Source organism: Pocillopora damicornis, chromosome 13 (genome assembly GCF_964200805.1).
Source record: "Pocillopora damicornis chromosome 13, jaPocDami1.2, whole genome shotgun sequence".
Classification (NCBI taxonomy): Eukaryota; Metazoa; Cnidaria; class Anthozoa; order Scleractinia; family Pocilloporidae; genus Pocillopora; species Pocillopora damicornis.
The window spans coordinates 5,425,839-5,441,271 of record NC_142682.1 but is presented as its reverse complement, the minus strand read 5'-3'; the positions used below and the strand labels follow the sequence as shown (position 1 = coordinate 5,441,271).

Sequence of the window (15,433 nt, the reverse complement as noted above, 5' to 3'; positions counted from 1 at the left end):
TATAAAGTGCATGTGTAACACACGTAATAAAGTTAATTTCTAGCCAAAGATCAATAATCTTTTTTCCTCGTTTAAACCACGATATCGTGCGAGATGCACCCTTGATAACACAGAAAACTAGAATTTCAAATTACTGTTAGTTTTGCTGGGTAAATAGATGAGAAGTTTCGCTATCCTTACCAAGTCCACACTTGGCCCGGTTTTGTAAGAGCAAGAGAGAACTGGGCGCCACATAACACTTTACACACTCCCTGGCCTTTGAGCCTCTCCACCACATGAGGTACACTGCAACCCTCACTTCCGCCTCTCCCCAGCTTTCCGAAGTCTCCATCTCCCCACGACCAAACAAAACCATCGTCTGTGAGTGCGAGTGTCTGAGCATCACGACTGCCACAGGCGACATCTATCGCATGAATACCGCTCAAGGCACGTACTTGTTTTGGTCTGAGTTGCGTCTGGTAGTCTCCATGCCCTAGCCGGCCGTATTCGCCCAGGCCCCAAGTGTAGAGCTCCCCAGTGGACAAGACTGCTGCACTGTGTGAGCTGCCGCAAGAGATTTCCTGAACAGACTTGGTCTTAAGGGTTACAACCAGTTGTGGGCGGTCGAAGTTCCTAGATTATCCACACACATAACGGTTACATTAGGATCTACCATATAGATTTGCGCATCATAAGAAAACTTCAATGGTAATTAGTAGCTACTTCCAATTAAATACCTTTCAGGTGACGAGACATCAATGCAAGAAATTAGTTCAGGGATAAACTATTTCATGAGGGAAATGGGTTTAATACAGATGGCGAACTCTTTAATTTGTCCTCCACAATAGGACGCTAACTTAAATTGTCATAAATCTGAGACAAAGTTGTTAAAAAAATCTGATTCCCTAGAAAGAAGCAAAACAAAACGATTTGGATCACTTATTAATGAGCCACAGTTAAATGTATGCAATATAAGATGTATGCAAGGTTAATTAATAGATGTAAAAAATATATATATATATAAGTCTATCAAAGATTAGGTATCTCAAGTGGGATGTATCAACGATTTAGCAAGTCTTTTAGGTTTTTGTTTTTTTTTTGTAAAAGAAAGAAGCAATTAAACACAAAGCTCTCAGGACTTACTAAACTGAACAGTAGATAGGCCAATCAAGAAGATTTAGTGCCCCGCGACTTACATTTTGTTTCCATGTCCAAGTTTCCCATCCTCTCCCTCCCCCCACGAGAACAGCTTGCCCTCAATAGTGATGGCCATAGCATGACGACCTCCAGAATGCACCGACACCTTCTTTACTACAAACTGGCTAAGGCCTTCAATCTGTCGAGGCACTAGCACGTTGCCAGTGATGGGGCCTAGCCCTAGGCGGCCGTTGGTAGATTCACCGCACGCAAACACTTTTCCTTCTAGAGTGACAGCGAATAAACTCTTTGAGCCTCCGCTGACTTGTTGAACTTTGAGAGCAGACATCACATCAGAGAGCATTGGTATTTTTATCTAAAGATAGAAAAAGCCCTTTAGCAAAGCCAACCTGTATTGGCAGCTCTGACTAAATACGCGTTAAAAGCAGCCAGGGTGTAATTTGGACCACACATCACAGTACAACACTGACTCACAACATCTGTCGACGCAATATATTATTTACTCTTCCCAAATAACTAAGTGTCACATCCTCTCGCAACTTGCTATAATTGTCTTTGTAAATTTATAGTGAATTTGAAGGTTCTTTATCTAGCAATATTGTTTAATCTCGTTAAACGTGTACTGGATAAATAATGAAATTGTGAAGAGAATTAAAAGGTTCTTCACTTCTGGGATATGAAAGCGTTCATCCCTACAATGTAGCCAAAACAAAAATCATGGTTCTTTCCAAATGTAAAAATTCCATGGTCAATCCGAAACTGCGGTCAGCATTTACCTTGGAACCTTTCAGCCCTCCCAGCTGATCTTTATCATTAAGACCCCACACGAACATATTGACTTGCCCCTCAGGGGTAGACTCAGTTGTTGTCGGCTTCCTTCTGAGCGCTCTCCTCTGTCTGGCTGCTTCGTCCTCTTCGTCTAACGCCAGGAATGAAAAGCTTGCCGCTATGTCGTCTTCGTCTGTCTTAGTGCGAGCCGTCAGGCTAATGCCGTGAATCTTGCAATCGATACCGCTACTCTTACATTGCCGAATTCCGATTTCCAGAAAACGATATTCCTATAGAGAAAAAAAACAATCAAATAAATTGAGGTAAGACGACAGCGATACTGATAATAATAACTATAATGGCAATGAAAATTATAAACGATAACGACACAGATAACAGTCACGATCAAGATAACGATCACGATCATAATGATGACAGAGTAACAGTAATGATGATGCAAACAAAGTAAAAACTTACGTGTAACATAACGTTACCATTATAAAACTCAAGAAAACAGCGGAACAAGCATGAAAAAAGCTACACTTCAGGCAAAAACAAGAGAAATCAAAATCGGACACATGAGAACCAAATAACGGCCTTCACTAAGGAAGGCATTACCTGCGTACGATAGACATGGAACTAGAAGCGTCTGATAGGATCACAGACAAATCTAGAGAGAAAAAGGCATAACATACCCTCTGCACATCTTCCAGCAAAGTACACAGTGACTCAGTAGCACTGATGTGTACAGTCTTAACTTCTTTCAAAGACTGGATACTGTCGCCAGCTGATACTACCACCACGGACGGCATGTAACTACTGTCTGAAGGATCCACTGTCATGGTCAACCGCTGGATTAGCAGATCGGGATACAACTCGATTCTTATCCAGTGCTGCAAAGGGAAAAAAAAGGGAACAATGACGAGACAAGAAAATATAGAAATCTTTCATATACTTCTCTTCCTTTTCTTTCTTTTCCTTCTTCTTCTTCTTCTTTTTTTTTTTTTTTTTTAATCAACATTGTACACTGGCTAAGTGGCCTACACCGCCGAAACTTATTCCAGATGTCACAGCTAAGGAAACTTAAGGTTAATGCTCCCTCTTTTGAATGGGACCCTAGTCCTTCACAGGAAACTTGCTGATACTTCTTTGTTAAGCGAGAAGCTTAAAGAAAAAAGCACCTTGGCAAGCATATAAAATAACCCAGAGTAGAATTTGATCGTCGAGTCCAGCACGGTTTATACTCTGGACTTCTGCTTCGTAAGATCCTCACCTTCCCTTGTGACCCCGCTGATTGCCAATAAGATTCTGTACCGTCAATCAGTCGTCCAGCGTGAGTCTCCCGTGACGACACCATGAGACTCTTTACCACTCGGTCCCATTCCTTCACTATGTGCTCCGGTCCTCCCAAGCCACCGGACATAATTTTCTTTTTCCCTCGGCCAGACTTCCCAGCATTCACCGGGATGCTGCTCGGTTCTTCAAATCGGTGGAAGGAATGCCGATGGCTGCGGCGAAGTCTGAAGCATGTCTCGCAGTAGTTGAAGTTTGGACAGGTCTTACATTTGAAGCGGGAACCTTCAATGGGTTCCATGTGGCAGCCATCGCACCTAATACATAGGATAAGATCGTGCAGTTTAAATTTAAGAAAACGTGTACTGTTTAATAAATGGATTTCATGTTGCCGTGGGTCTGTATATTAAAAGATCACAGATGATGTAAAAAAAAAAAAACAAAAATAAAAACGTGGCATACGAAGCGCAGCCGAGTGTATCACTGATGTTCTTACGAGAAACGTATTTACCCTTTACACTATAAAATTTGGAGAGACGGACAGGGAGTATTTGTTGAACAATCAAGAGCTTCTTTAGTTGGTGATCATTTCCCTTATTCTCCCTACAATTTACGCCTGAATCAGAAATCACGGTCACGAGAATTAGGGGAATGATAACCAACTAAAGAGGCTCTTAATTGTCAAACAAGTTCTTCTCCTCAGCACCTTAGGAAATGTAAAGAGAATAGTATGGAGGATATGCATACTGTAAAGTGTTAATGATGGTGTTAATCCAACTTCTCACCTGGTGCGAGGATGAGTAGCGGGTACCACCTCCATCTCAGAAATCAGTCCAGTCCAGTTGGTTTGTTGAGGAAAGTCCACCTTGACATCTTTCCCATTAGGACTGATTGACACCACCGTGCCTACACTTCCGTGGTTAACGGATCCCCATTTGTACTTGGGTGTGGTTACGGAAGGTTTCACACGTACCCTATCACCCACTTTGATCATTTCACGTCGGGCTGAAAATAACGAAATTAGGGAAAAGGAAAAATTGAGACTATTCGAACACAACGCGTATTCAAGAGCGGGTATCCTGTTGATTTGAGCTTTATCAAAACGGATATACACTGCTAACATACCGCGACTTACTAGTTCTTGTGGCTGTTCGTAACTTGTACGAGACAACATGGCAATAACAGCCTGAAGGCAAGCCATCAAGTCATTTCAACTGTGCACGTGCGCACACATTTGACCGTTGTGTTGCACGCAACCGGCCAAAATCGATTCCCTTACGAATGTCCGACGTTTTACCACCGTGTTCCACAAAGCCACCGTGAAGCGAGTCAATGAAGAGTCACTCACATTTCTGCATCAGTTAACTGGCTTTAAAATCAAACTGTTATCTTACCAAAGGAGTCGTGACCTAACAGCTCGACGTGCACGTATCTGACCCAGTAGGTACCATTCTTTTTCTGCCAGTCTCCTTGTACGTTCAGATCGTGGAGCCCATCACGATCAAGCTGAAAGAGTTACCAATCGCACAGGTCAGCGTATCGGCAGACAGAACAGATATGGGTGCATGAATGAACAGAACGGGCGAGCACAAGCACAGAGAGAAAAACAAAAACAGGCACAAAAACAAAACAGCAGACTCACCTTTATTACCCGACCAATGTCGCCTTCGTGGACTTCCTCGTATGTCCTGCAGCATCGAACCATCATACCGACCTGGATGTTATCACGCACATACCTTGCGTAATCATCGTTGGCGGTGAAATCGCTGCGTCTCTTGAAATCAGTGGGTACAGCAATGGCCTCCCCGTCACTTAAGCTACTTTCCGAATCGGAGCTGCTTACAACATCGCTGTCGTCATCATCCACGTCAGAGGATTCCTCACTAGATGACAACTCGGGTGGCACAACACGCCGTGTTTCATCTTCTGGCACCTGTTTGGGAGATATCTCATGGCTTAGAAAAACGACGAAATATGTTCAACACTGCCATAGTGCTTACCCGTTCACATTCTAACTTCAGTACGCAAGTTTTTCGTACTGTTCGCTATACATCCCCTATGGTACTCACAAGAAAAAATTGAAGGACACTCTAAAGCTGCTTTAGTTTGCTGTCATTTGCCTTGTTCACATGACCTTCATGTTTGATTCAGGAGTGACATTGTTAAGAGAAATGAGATATTTATCACTACCAGGGGTAAAAGGATTCACGTTGCAGGTAACCTTCTTTGTAACTACCAAAATAAGAAAACGAAAAACAATCGAATCAGCAAACCCAAACACCAACCAGGCGGTAGCCTACATGCAAATGAACAAAATAATAACAAAGAAAAAGCATTCCGAATACTTCGAATTAGCACCTCGCAACTTTCTCATAAACTACCAGAAAATAGGAATTTACCTTAGTGCTTCCACTTAAAATTTCTGGCTGTAACACAAACCGGTGAAGACTTGTGAACACTAGATTGAGGGTTAATATCCCGTAGATAAATTTCTTGGTTTAAATTCGCGTTGTAGTTGGCAGGGGGAAACTCTTAATCTGTACCAACCTCGATATCAGGATGATCAATCAGCCAAGCGACAACTAATTCGGCCCGAGGTTCCTCTTCGTCCCCAAGCTCCTTCAACGCATACTCTGTCCTACTTCTGGGAAATCCCATTTCCACCAGCTGCTGGACTAACGGTGGAGCTGGCATGGGGGGTGGGGTCGGTCTTCGTGTGCGAGTCTTCTTTTTTTGTAGATGTTTTGTCTTTGGAGGTTTCTTAGAGGTGGTCTGGGCCTGAGGCTTTTCCTGCTCGGGCCGATCCACACGTTCTACCGTGGCCGGAGTAGGAGGCTCAGCTGGACGGCTGGCCTCGTTAGTGAGGAATTGACAAGCAGCGAGAGCAGCGGCCTGGAAACCAAGGAAACAAAATAAATTTGTAAATTTGGTACTTTGTTCTCCTTCCCTCTCATCCTTAATCCCCAGGTTTTACCACACACCGTTTCAAATTTCTCTCGGAAGGGTTTAAGGCCTTCAAATAGCAATTAGCGACAATACATAAAAATGATAAGGATGGGGGGGGGGAAGAACAAAGAACCAAATTCACAAATTTCCTACCCCTCCCTGCATCAAAATAAACTCTATTAAAAATCTCTTTTTTCCAGTCTAAATTAATTCACCTTCCTTCATCGCTATTGATACGCGTCATCTGGCAGCTGGTGGTCATATTGGTGATAGTTACAGCCGATCACATCCACACAGATTAAAAACCAAAGTGTAGTCATTTGTTGACTACGGTGCAATTTTTTACGGCTTGTCTAAAATCTTTAGGAATTCTTGGGGCTTCATATCAACATTGCGTGTGACAACAAGGTTTCAATAATGTTTTCTATAGGCGGCTGACGATAGTGTTCTAAGCAGCTGTACCCGAAAAGGGGATGTAAGGCCAAACTCAAACACAAGAGTCTGCTCACAGGCTAATAGAGGGCCATAGGAGGTCTTAAAGGTGGGAGTAGACCGCCGGTAAAAGGCTATTATAGAAACACTTCGGCAAACACGAAAGACTAGCAACTAAGCTGTACCCACCTCTAACTCTTCCCGGTTGAAGAGTGCCTTTACAGGTGATGGTTTAATGGCTGAACACATCAAATGCTGTAAGGAGAAGGTGCTGCTGCTGTCGGAGCTGTTTGCTTGATGGTTCAGAATCTGTCTCAGGTTATCTTGCCTACTGCACAACACACGAGCAGCTTTGAGGAGTCCCAGGGTTATCTGCTGTTGTCTCAGCAGCGATGTGTCCACTTCTTGGCCTAAACAAGAATAAACCTTAGAGCTACAATCTTGAAGGTATAAGGTTCTCATTAAAACGCTAGAGTAAGGAGACTTTTGAGGCAAACCAGCCACCGGGAATCAGTGTTCTCCTTTTCAGGCAGTAACCAGTAACATTTACCGCCTGTAGTACCTCTTAATACCGTTTAGAATTGCTTGGAATTCTTGAAAATTAAACATGTAAAAGGATTGCTTCACCGGTTTGAATATGTATTTTACCTGTCATGCTTAAAATAAGAGAGAACACTGCCGGTAATTATTATTACATCCTTTTAACAGGAAAGTTTTCAAAACAAAACGAAACGTGTTACTTAAAATCCATCCAAGAAGTCGACGACTGAAAGAAACAAGTGTTCACACACTGAGGTATTTCCACAAACCGAAACAACTTGTTATTGAAGCAATGCAAGAAAATCAAACCTCCTGTTCTAGGAGAGAGCAGTGGTGTAACCGGAGGGCATCTTGCTGTCCCCACCCCCTCCTCTCCTGGCACTGCTGGTAGCTGAAAGTTTTCTTGGTCTGCCGTACCAGTGGTCTTTTCACCAGTGCCCGCCAGTCGCACAAGTGATGCCCAGATTCCCAGAGCTGCATCCGACATTGGAAGATTATCCACAGAAAACGGAACGACTGGCACCTAAAGAGTTTACAATCGCTACTGGTCAAATAACAAGTCGTATCAACATTATCATAATAAACAACAACAACAACAACAACAACAACAGCATCGACGCGGAAAGACAAAAAGTGTTTAGCAACATGAACAAATAAAGTTCTGAATTCGGGCTAAATAAGGATACCAAATTCGAGAGCAACACTTTTGTTAAGTTCCTTTTCTGTGTGAAAAAGAAGAATGATGTGAAAGCATGTAGGTCGACAGCATTTATTACCGGTTTGACTTGTGATATCGAGCATATTCTTGCTTTCTGTTGGCCTTCACATTGTAGGGTCACTTTTCCATTCGGAGCGATCTTACACACTGTTCCCAGTCCCCACTCCTTGTGATGCACCAGTCCTCCCAATCTAGGCCTGTTATCCACGCCACCAATAACTGCTAACACGGCCATTACCGGGCCCTGGTCAATAGACTGTGGTGAAGAGCCCTCTAGTTCCTGAGTGAATGGACAAGATACTTCATTATAACAAAAGATGGAAACGGTAAGTGCAGCAATGTAAGCCTTACAGCTGGAACAATTCCAACCCAGCTTTTGTTTCGACGGACTGACTACTGAGAGAGAGACCGACTTATTGAAAAATTGTCTGATTAATCAACCGACTGACCGAGAGAAAGACCGACGTACTGACTGTCTGACCTACCAAACGTATTACCAACTAATTGACTGTCTGACTGAGTAAGAGACTAACTGACTGATCAAAGATCTTACCGACTGATTGACAGACAAATTGATTAACTTCTGGCTGACTGACCGTGCAACAGACCGAACAAGCGATAGCTCACAGACTAGCTGTCTGTCTGACTGACTGACTGATCCACCGCCAATCTAACTGCCAAAAGGACCCACCTGTGTCTCTCCATCTTCTTGAACTGGCTCAGCCAACGTTACCATAGTAACAATACTCTTCAATTGAGCACTTATGAACTCATTAACAAGTGGATTCCAGGCCTCAAGAGTATGAAGCTTCCGTAGGAGGGCGAGTAACTCCTCTGCAACAGTGCTGCTGTAAGTGGCCGACACTGAGGCTGGGATTCTTGGCTTGCGTCTACTTCGACGACTTTTTTCTCCTTCAGGTCAAAAACAATTAGAAGAACTGTGTCACGTTTGCTCTCACCTAAGACCAAAGGTAAATTTTCCATGGTACGCTTTTATTCTCAGTACCGACAGAAAAAAATCCTTTCATCTATACTTTGGACACAAGTGCTTTATTTAGTCTCAAGAGATGTCTGAGCATAAAAAATGACGAGACTCTCTTAGTAATGTGCCCTCCCAAAATTGAAGTATTCTCTCAAACCACAGGCATTTATGTGGAAATCATTTATAATCCTAGAGTTTGAAACCCTAAGGTTAAAATAGCCTTGAAAAGATGTAGGTAGAGCGAGTCAGAATTGAAAAAAAAAAAAAGAAAGAGAAAGAAAGGAAGTAGGAGAAGTAGAATGATACAGTTAAGACAATTGAAAGAAGTTCAAGTACGGATACTCTGAATATTCCTCCGCCCATAAATGAAACGTTTCTAATACCAGTTGGTGTTTGGACCGGTAGGCTTCCATGGCAAGTCATCAATACTTTTCCAAGTAGAGCGAAAAGTCTAGCCACCACTTCTGACATTCTGCACGATGCTTTAGTCACATCCCACGAGGGTAAAACAGCTCTTAACAAACGCAAAGCCAAGATCTACCGTAACAGGAATGAAGTAAACATCAAAAACGACACTTAACTAAATTCTGAAACCATAGCTTAAGATGGTATTAGCTTCAAAATGAGGAATTAGGTCTCTGTTCTCGAAATGATGATACATAAATCGTGCTTGTACACAAATCTTACTTTCGAATATTTCCACAATATACTTGTGGCTGTCCTGTTTTTCACACATGACAACCCTTTTTTTTTTAGTCTCCTACGGTTACTTAGGGCAAGTGATACACTCCTTATGCTGAACCAAAAATCTAAATCCAAGTTACAAAATAAGTTATTGATGTTGCTGTTGCTCAGTAGCTGCACCACCTTAAAAATCACCAGCGAGTCACATATGAAAATTCGCATTAACCGCATTAGAGTTGAAATAAAGTGTATCCCAGATATCTGGGGGTCGCGTTCCCTGTACATAACCCAATTAGCCCGTGAAAATTGACTTAAAAGCGTATCAAACCGCTTTCATGAAGACATTACCTGACGGGGCAGAGGGGCGGCAGACACATTAGAAGGAGGTAAGTCTCCATCAGGCAGCGATCCCTTCACCACCCTGAGGAGAAGAGACACCCACTGGGGGGTACTGAGGGAACAGCACATGACAGGTGATACTGCAATACCCCGTATAAAACCAAGCTTGGCCCAATCTCTATGTTGCTGTGCAACCAAAATATCATCACTTTGACCTTTAGGCGGGAAAAGTTTAAAAAATGAGATGTCAGTATACTTCATCAACAATTACTTAGTTAAACTCGGGAAGCCAAATACGATTCTATCAAGCTTCCCTTTGAATACTACTCAAGAAAATGTTCGAGTTGACATTTGAACAAATGAAATGGAGGAAAATGTACTAAACAATTCAATCAAAAGTAGGAAATGTTTCGCTAATTTTAGTTTAGCCGTCAGCCTCAACCTAACTAAACACAGAGTATAAGTCGCAAAAACTACCATAAAAAGCCTTGCATTGCATTTAATACATCCAGTAAAAGCAAACAACTCGTCTATCTGAATCCCATTGAAGGTTCTTACCACTTGTTGATGTGCCTACGCTTGTGCCTGCATTAAGGAGATTATGCAGAAGACTGCTGACTGTTCTGACACTCTCGACCTGTAAGCTGTTGGCATGGAGACCACAGCCTATTGCTAGGGCTTGTAATAAACAAACGCAAGAGTGGCGAATTAAAGCAGTAGGATGGGTGGACTGGATTTCTGTCTTCTCTTTCTTTGAAGCATCTGAAACGACAACAGCAACACAATTGGCAACACGAGTACCAAAACGTTCTGCAACTCAAATTAAAACTTCCCGACGCCGATTTTACAGTTTGCCTATCTGTCCGTCTGTATGTCTAAAGGGGAAAGGTTTCTAAAGCAACTGTGGTGCTACGTCAGTAAGGCATAAAAAGATAAATTGGTTTAAGTTTAATTAACTGAGTTGATAACGTTAACTGGCCACAGTAAATATTTTGTAGAGCTAAAGTTTCTTTAGCCCTTCGTAATTCGCTCCAACGAAAGGCTAACGCTTGAAAAAAAGTCAGCTTTAGAAATTCTTTACGGCGTCTGTCTACTTGTCTGTCTGTCTGGGTATAGGGGTCTAAGCCAGCCTACCCGCTTGACATTCCGTCCGTCTGTCCGTCCGTCCGACGGCCTGTTTACCTGCCTACGTGCCTGTTTTCTCGCTCGCTTGCTTGCCTGTTTGCTTTTTATATCATCTTGAGGAAATAGTTCAAGATGCATTCTATTTACCTTTAATTTCCTCTTCCTCTTCTTCACTGCTCTCTGGGGCAGGAGGGGGCCCTGCTAGCTTCAAGTCAAACTTTCCTTCTTTGCCCATTCGGTAGGAATTGGTACTACCGGTGTCCCATTGAATGCGCACCCAGCCATCCTCTCCCAGCTCTCCTATAACACGGCCCTCGCTTGGCGGAGGTCCATCCTAATGAAAACACGTGTAAGTTGCTTTGCTTCCTCAAAAATAACAGCTCTTAAGTAACAAAAATTTGCAGAGGATACACAAACAAAAACCCAACCTGATCACCCCACTTCCAATCTGGGCCTCTCACCACCCTTGTTCCTATCTTCATTCTCTTCGCCATATCCGGTCCTGTCATTGGTATGATGGGGGCCTTCTTTGCTGCCTTCGCCTCATCAATGATAGCAGCCAGACTGGCGTCCTCTTCTCCGGTAGCTTCACAAGGCCCTGCTAAGCGCATAATGGTTTGCGCCAGACCAACAGCACCTGAGTTCAATATCAGACTCATGTCACTCGCGTTGTGTTCTGCGGTCAGGATACCCAAGGTTGCCAGAAGAAACCGTGCTACAGGCAAAGCACCTAAAGACAGACCACCGTGAAAATCGTCTGGGGTAGTGTTAGGACTTGCTTCAGCTTTCTTAAAGGTGTCATTGGCATAGATGATCGCTTCCCGCAAAGTTTTGACAGCCCAACTGTTGATTCTACGGAAAGCTGTTTCTAGAATAACGCGATCATATGGCGGGATGAGACCGACATCAGCTAGGCAGTGAGGAACGGAATTGCTGCAAGATAGTAACAACACGTGGACGCGCATGCTATAATGAAGTCTTATTGTAGGCAAGTTTTAGTATAGGGCGAGAAGGGGAGAGAATTATCTAAACGTCACGCAAAAGTTCGAGACTCGCTAAGACAAAAGTCCAAACAATGTTTAGCTAACTCCCTTACGTACAACTATATATATCAACATAAACCCATTTTCTGTCAGACATTGATGACGATATCTTCTGTGGGAAGGAAAGTCTGACTTTTTTGCAGGGACATTACGGGTTTCAAAAGAAATAGAACTTTGTTCTTCTAACATTACGTTTCAAACTGGCAAAAACGTCACACTTTCAGCTATAGCTTAGCTAATCTATACTTACTGCGCTTGCGTGTGAGTGGACAGGAGACCTTGCCATCCGCACAAGATTGAGTATCGAACAGAAGGGATGAAATATTCTTTGGATACAAGAGACAGCAGTGTTTCTGCTCCTTCTAATCTGCGCTGGCCCCTCTCCATCTGTGAATGTGACAACAGAGTCTTCATTACAGTTTTAACACCCTCTTCAGCAAACGCCAAAATAATCATGATGTAAAATCCCATTACATCTACGAAGGTCCCTCTGAAGCCATTACAAAGACAATTATTCTACTGTCTCTGCCCACCCTAAGTGGCCAACAAGGAAAAATCTCGTTGAAACGCAATAAGTTAACGTCGTTAGTTATTGAAGTGCACGTAAGAGGTTACTTTCAAACACGTTTATAATCACTTCGGGGCTTTGAGCAACATTTGGCGCTATTGACGAACATAGGCGGAAATTTAAAGCCTCTCTCATCTGTTCTCCAAACAATCCGAGAAATGCTTATAAAGCAACTCTCTACAACACTTATAGCTGACAATGACAAACCTGTCTATGAAGACATTTGCGCAGCTTCTCCACATCTATTGGCTCATCGTGAAGAATAAACTCCTTTATGCGGTTCATTAACAAAGTCTCCGTAGACGAACCAATCATTCGCTCACGGAGCCACTTTACCTTGCGCGCACTGGTCAACGACGTATTCAGGGCAGTGTGGTCAATCTGCGTGAAACCAATGAACACAGAGATGTAAACAACATCTACTGTACCTCGGGTTGAAAAGTGTAAACTGATGAATGTTATTAGCAGTTCTATTGGACCACCAACACATTTATTGCACAATACGGAAGAAGCCATTCTTATCTATTAAAAAAGATCTTCAACAAAAAATTATCGTCCTTAATTGTTTCTCTGGGAACTCAAACAAATACGCTACAGCGATAAAATACATGCTCTATCCTCATCTTGGGGCTCTCTCGACGCAATAATGAGGCGAGAGACAACACCTTGCAAGTGTCCTCTTTGATTTATTATAAGGACAAATGAGCCGCTGTGAAACTATCTCCACATACTTTCTGTTTTGCCTTCTGTTCCAAATTCTCTTTCTCTTTCAAAGCTTTTTCTTCAGAATGATCCTCATCTGAACGGACAAAATCTCCTCCTTCGCTCACGACAGGTTCATCTTTTCTCTCAGACATCTTTTCTTTAATCATTTGTTGCACAATCCTAGCCCACCTAGGCCGAGTGCTCCGTATCCTGAGACGAGACAGTGTGGACACCTCACTGGACATGGCAGGGTGTAGATCAGTGAAAATGAACTGGCATCTCTCCAGGGCTGGGGAGCAGACTTCCTCATAGGAGCGAGATGATTCTTGTCTTGCCTTGAAGAAAGTTGGAACAATTACGAGACTATGACTATGAAGCCACTAGAACAGCAAATTAATATTAATAGTTTTAACATGCGACCCCTCCCCCCCACCCCCAAACAAAACAAAACAAAACAAAATCTACAGCAAGTAAACGACGATAGTGATAATGGTAGTTTAAAGTTGGAAACGACGCTCACGGTTTTCACTGTACGCTCATAAACGTCTCAAAAGACCCTGTGACACAGCAAAGTGGTGAAGCTTACCCTAACAAGGGCGCACTTGGTCTGATACACAATTTTAAGGACTTCAGCGACAGGTCTTGGCACCGTAACAACATGTGAGTGTGTAGATGGGCTCTGTGGAGGACCAGAGGCTATGTCTTGACCCGATGATGAGTGAGGTGAGGGTGGAGAGGAACTCTCACCCTCTATGATGCTTAAAGCTGCATTACCTGGCAAAACAAAGCACAAAATAATGCGAAATTCGACGAACCTAGGTTTGATGCCCAAAGGAAATGCCTTCTGGATCATTCAGCGACGACGATTTCCCCCCTCCCATCCGCTCCACCAACTGTGATAAAGCAGTAAGTGTCTAATTCTCCGTTCGTTTCCCCGTGTTATCATTTGCCCGCTAGCTCTTCGTTTTGTTCGTTCCTTCTAAGTCAGGTCATTTATTCATCTCTACTCGAGGGTTCGTATTAACTTGCTGAATGATACGTTGACTCAAGTTCATGAAAACTTACCAAGCTCTTGGTGTTTTAAGAGGCAAGCCATCAACATTCTTCCCACTTTTTCTACCGGGTGATCAGCTGGGAATTCAACTGGCAATATAAAACGCTTCTGCTTACAAAACCGTTCAACAGCAGCAAGGAATTTCAAAGCTGTTCCATCTTCTAACTTGCTGGAAGTGAGAGACTGCAGGAAAGGTTTGGCCGGATCACTATTTGATATTTGACGCGTAAAGGGTTGCAGCTTGTCTTCTGAAGACTCCTTTTCTTTCCTGGAAGAAAAAGGCGGATTAACTTAAAATAACTCATCTTTTTAGGAGTTCATCCTCCGGTCACAGCCTCGGAGCAAACTAATTTCAGCGGAGGTGGATTAGCTGTTGATCAATTTAGCTTGTTTCATCTTAATAACTTGGATTACTTCTTCCCATCAGACACGTTGTTATTTCACTTTTTGATTCAAGTATTCCAAATCGACAGACAAAACTTAGGACTGGAACCTGCACGAAGTTAGTCAGTTCTTTTAAAAACGTATAGTTTATTTCTCAGAATTTTGAACCCCGAGTATCACGCAAGATAGAGAATGAATTAAATTGCGACAATAATCCACTTAAGAAACGCTCAGGCATCAAAGTCACACAACACTGGATTACTACAAACTAAGACTGTCGACGAAAATTTACCTTCCAACATTGCCACCTGGTTCAGTTGACGCCGCCATTCCACCCGAGAAGAAATCAGAGGCCAGCCATCTCTCATTTTCCTCTTCCACTGCACTTACAGGAGTGCTGTGTGCCAGATGACAAGCGTACAGACCCAGTAAGAGACCCAACGTACGCTCACAGTCAATCAAAGGAGACGACACAGACAATGCACTGTCCAGAGCTAGCTCTTGATCAGGCTGCAACAGAGATGAGAACACAGTATCATGTCTATTTTCATCTTTGGCTAGATAGAAATAACAAAACCATGCTCGCTTGAGACGCGTTTATTCGTTCATTCTTCCACTGTTTGTTGGATCTGCGGTTAAGTGCTTTTTATGACTTGGTTCTCATTTGTTGATCGGTTTGCACAACTTCGATCAGTTTACCTGTCCTCAGTTCTAT

The 15,433-nt window shown here is 42.9% G+C and overlaps 1 protein-coding gene across 1 annotated transcript in view; it reads right to left on the bottom strand.

Annotated features, from left to right (window-relative positions):
• Nucleotides 1–15,433, bottom strand: part of LOC113677391 (E3 ubiquitin-protein ligase HERC2) — a 43,682-nt gene that overhangs the window by 14,459 nt on the left and 13,790 nt on the right. Inside the window, exons 17-40 of the mRNA XM_027194208.2 lie at nt 15,011–15,228; nt 14,346–14,602; nt 13,867–14,054; nt 13,307–13,615; nt 12,783–12,956; nt 12,258–12,394; nt 11,393–11,897; nt 11,112–11,298; nt 10,398–10,601; nt 9,849–10,054; nt 9,200–9,353; nt 8,526–8,746; nt 7,893–8,114; nt 7,426–7,639; nt 6,766–6,986; nt 5,746–6,090; nt 4,841–5,131; nt 4,593–4,704; nt 3,984–4,203; nt 3,179–3,515; nt 2,601–2,798; nt 1,914–2,195; nt 1,176–1,492; nt 181–612 (exon numbers count right to left, since the gene is read on the bottom strand). Coding sequence (XP_027050009.2) covers nt 181–612; nt 1,176–1,492; nt 1,914–2,195; nt 2,601–2,798; nt 3,179–3,515; nt 3,984–4,203; nt 4,593–4,704; nt 4,841–5,131; nt 5,746–6,090; nt 6,766–6,986; nt 7,426–7,639; nt 7,893–8,114; nt 8,526–8,746; nt 9,200–9,353; nt 9,849–10,054; nt 10,398–10,601; nt 11,112–11,298; nt 11,393–11,897; nt 12,258–12,394; nt 12,783–12,956; nt 13,307–13,615; nt 13,867–14,054; nt 14,346–14,602; nt 15,011–15,228 — 5,951 coding nt within the window. The remainder of the gene's footprint in view (nt 1–180; nt 613–1,175; nt 1,493–1,913; nt 2,196–2,600; nt 2,799–3,178; nt 3,516–3,983; nt 4,204–4,592; nt 4,705–4,840; nt 5,132–5,745; nt 6,091–6,765; nt 6,987–7,425; nt 7,640–7,892; nt 8,115–8,525; nt 8,747–9,199; nt 9,354–9,848; nt 10,055–10,397; nt 10,602–11,111; nt 11,299–11,392; nt 11,898–12,257; nt 12,395–12,782; nt 12,957–13,306; nt 13,616–13,866; nt 14,055–14,345; nt 14,603–15,010; nt 15,229–15,433) is intronic.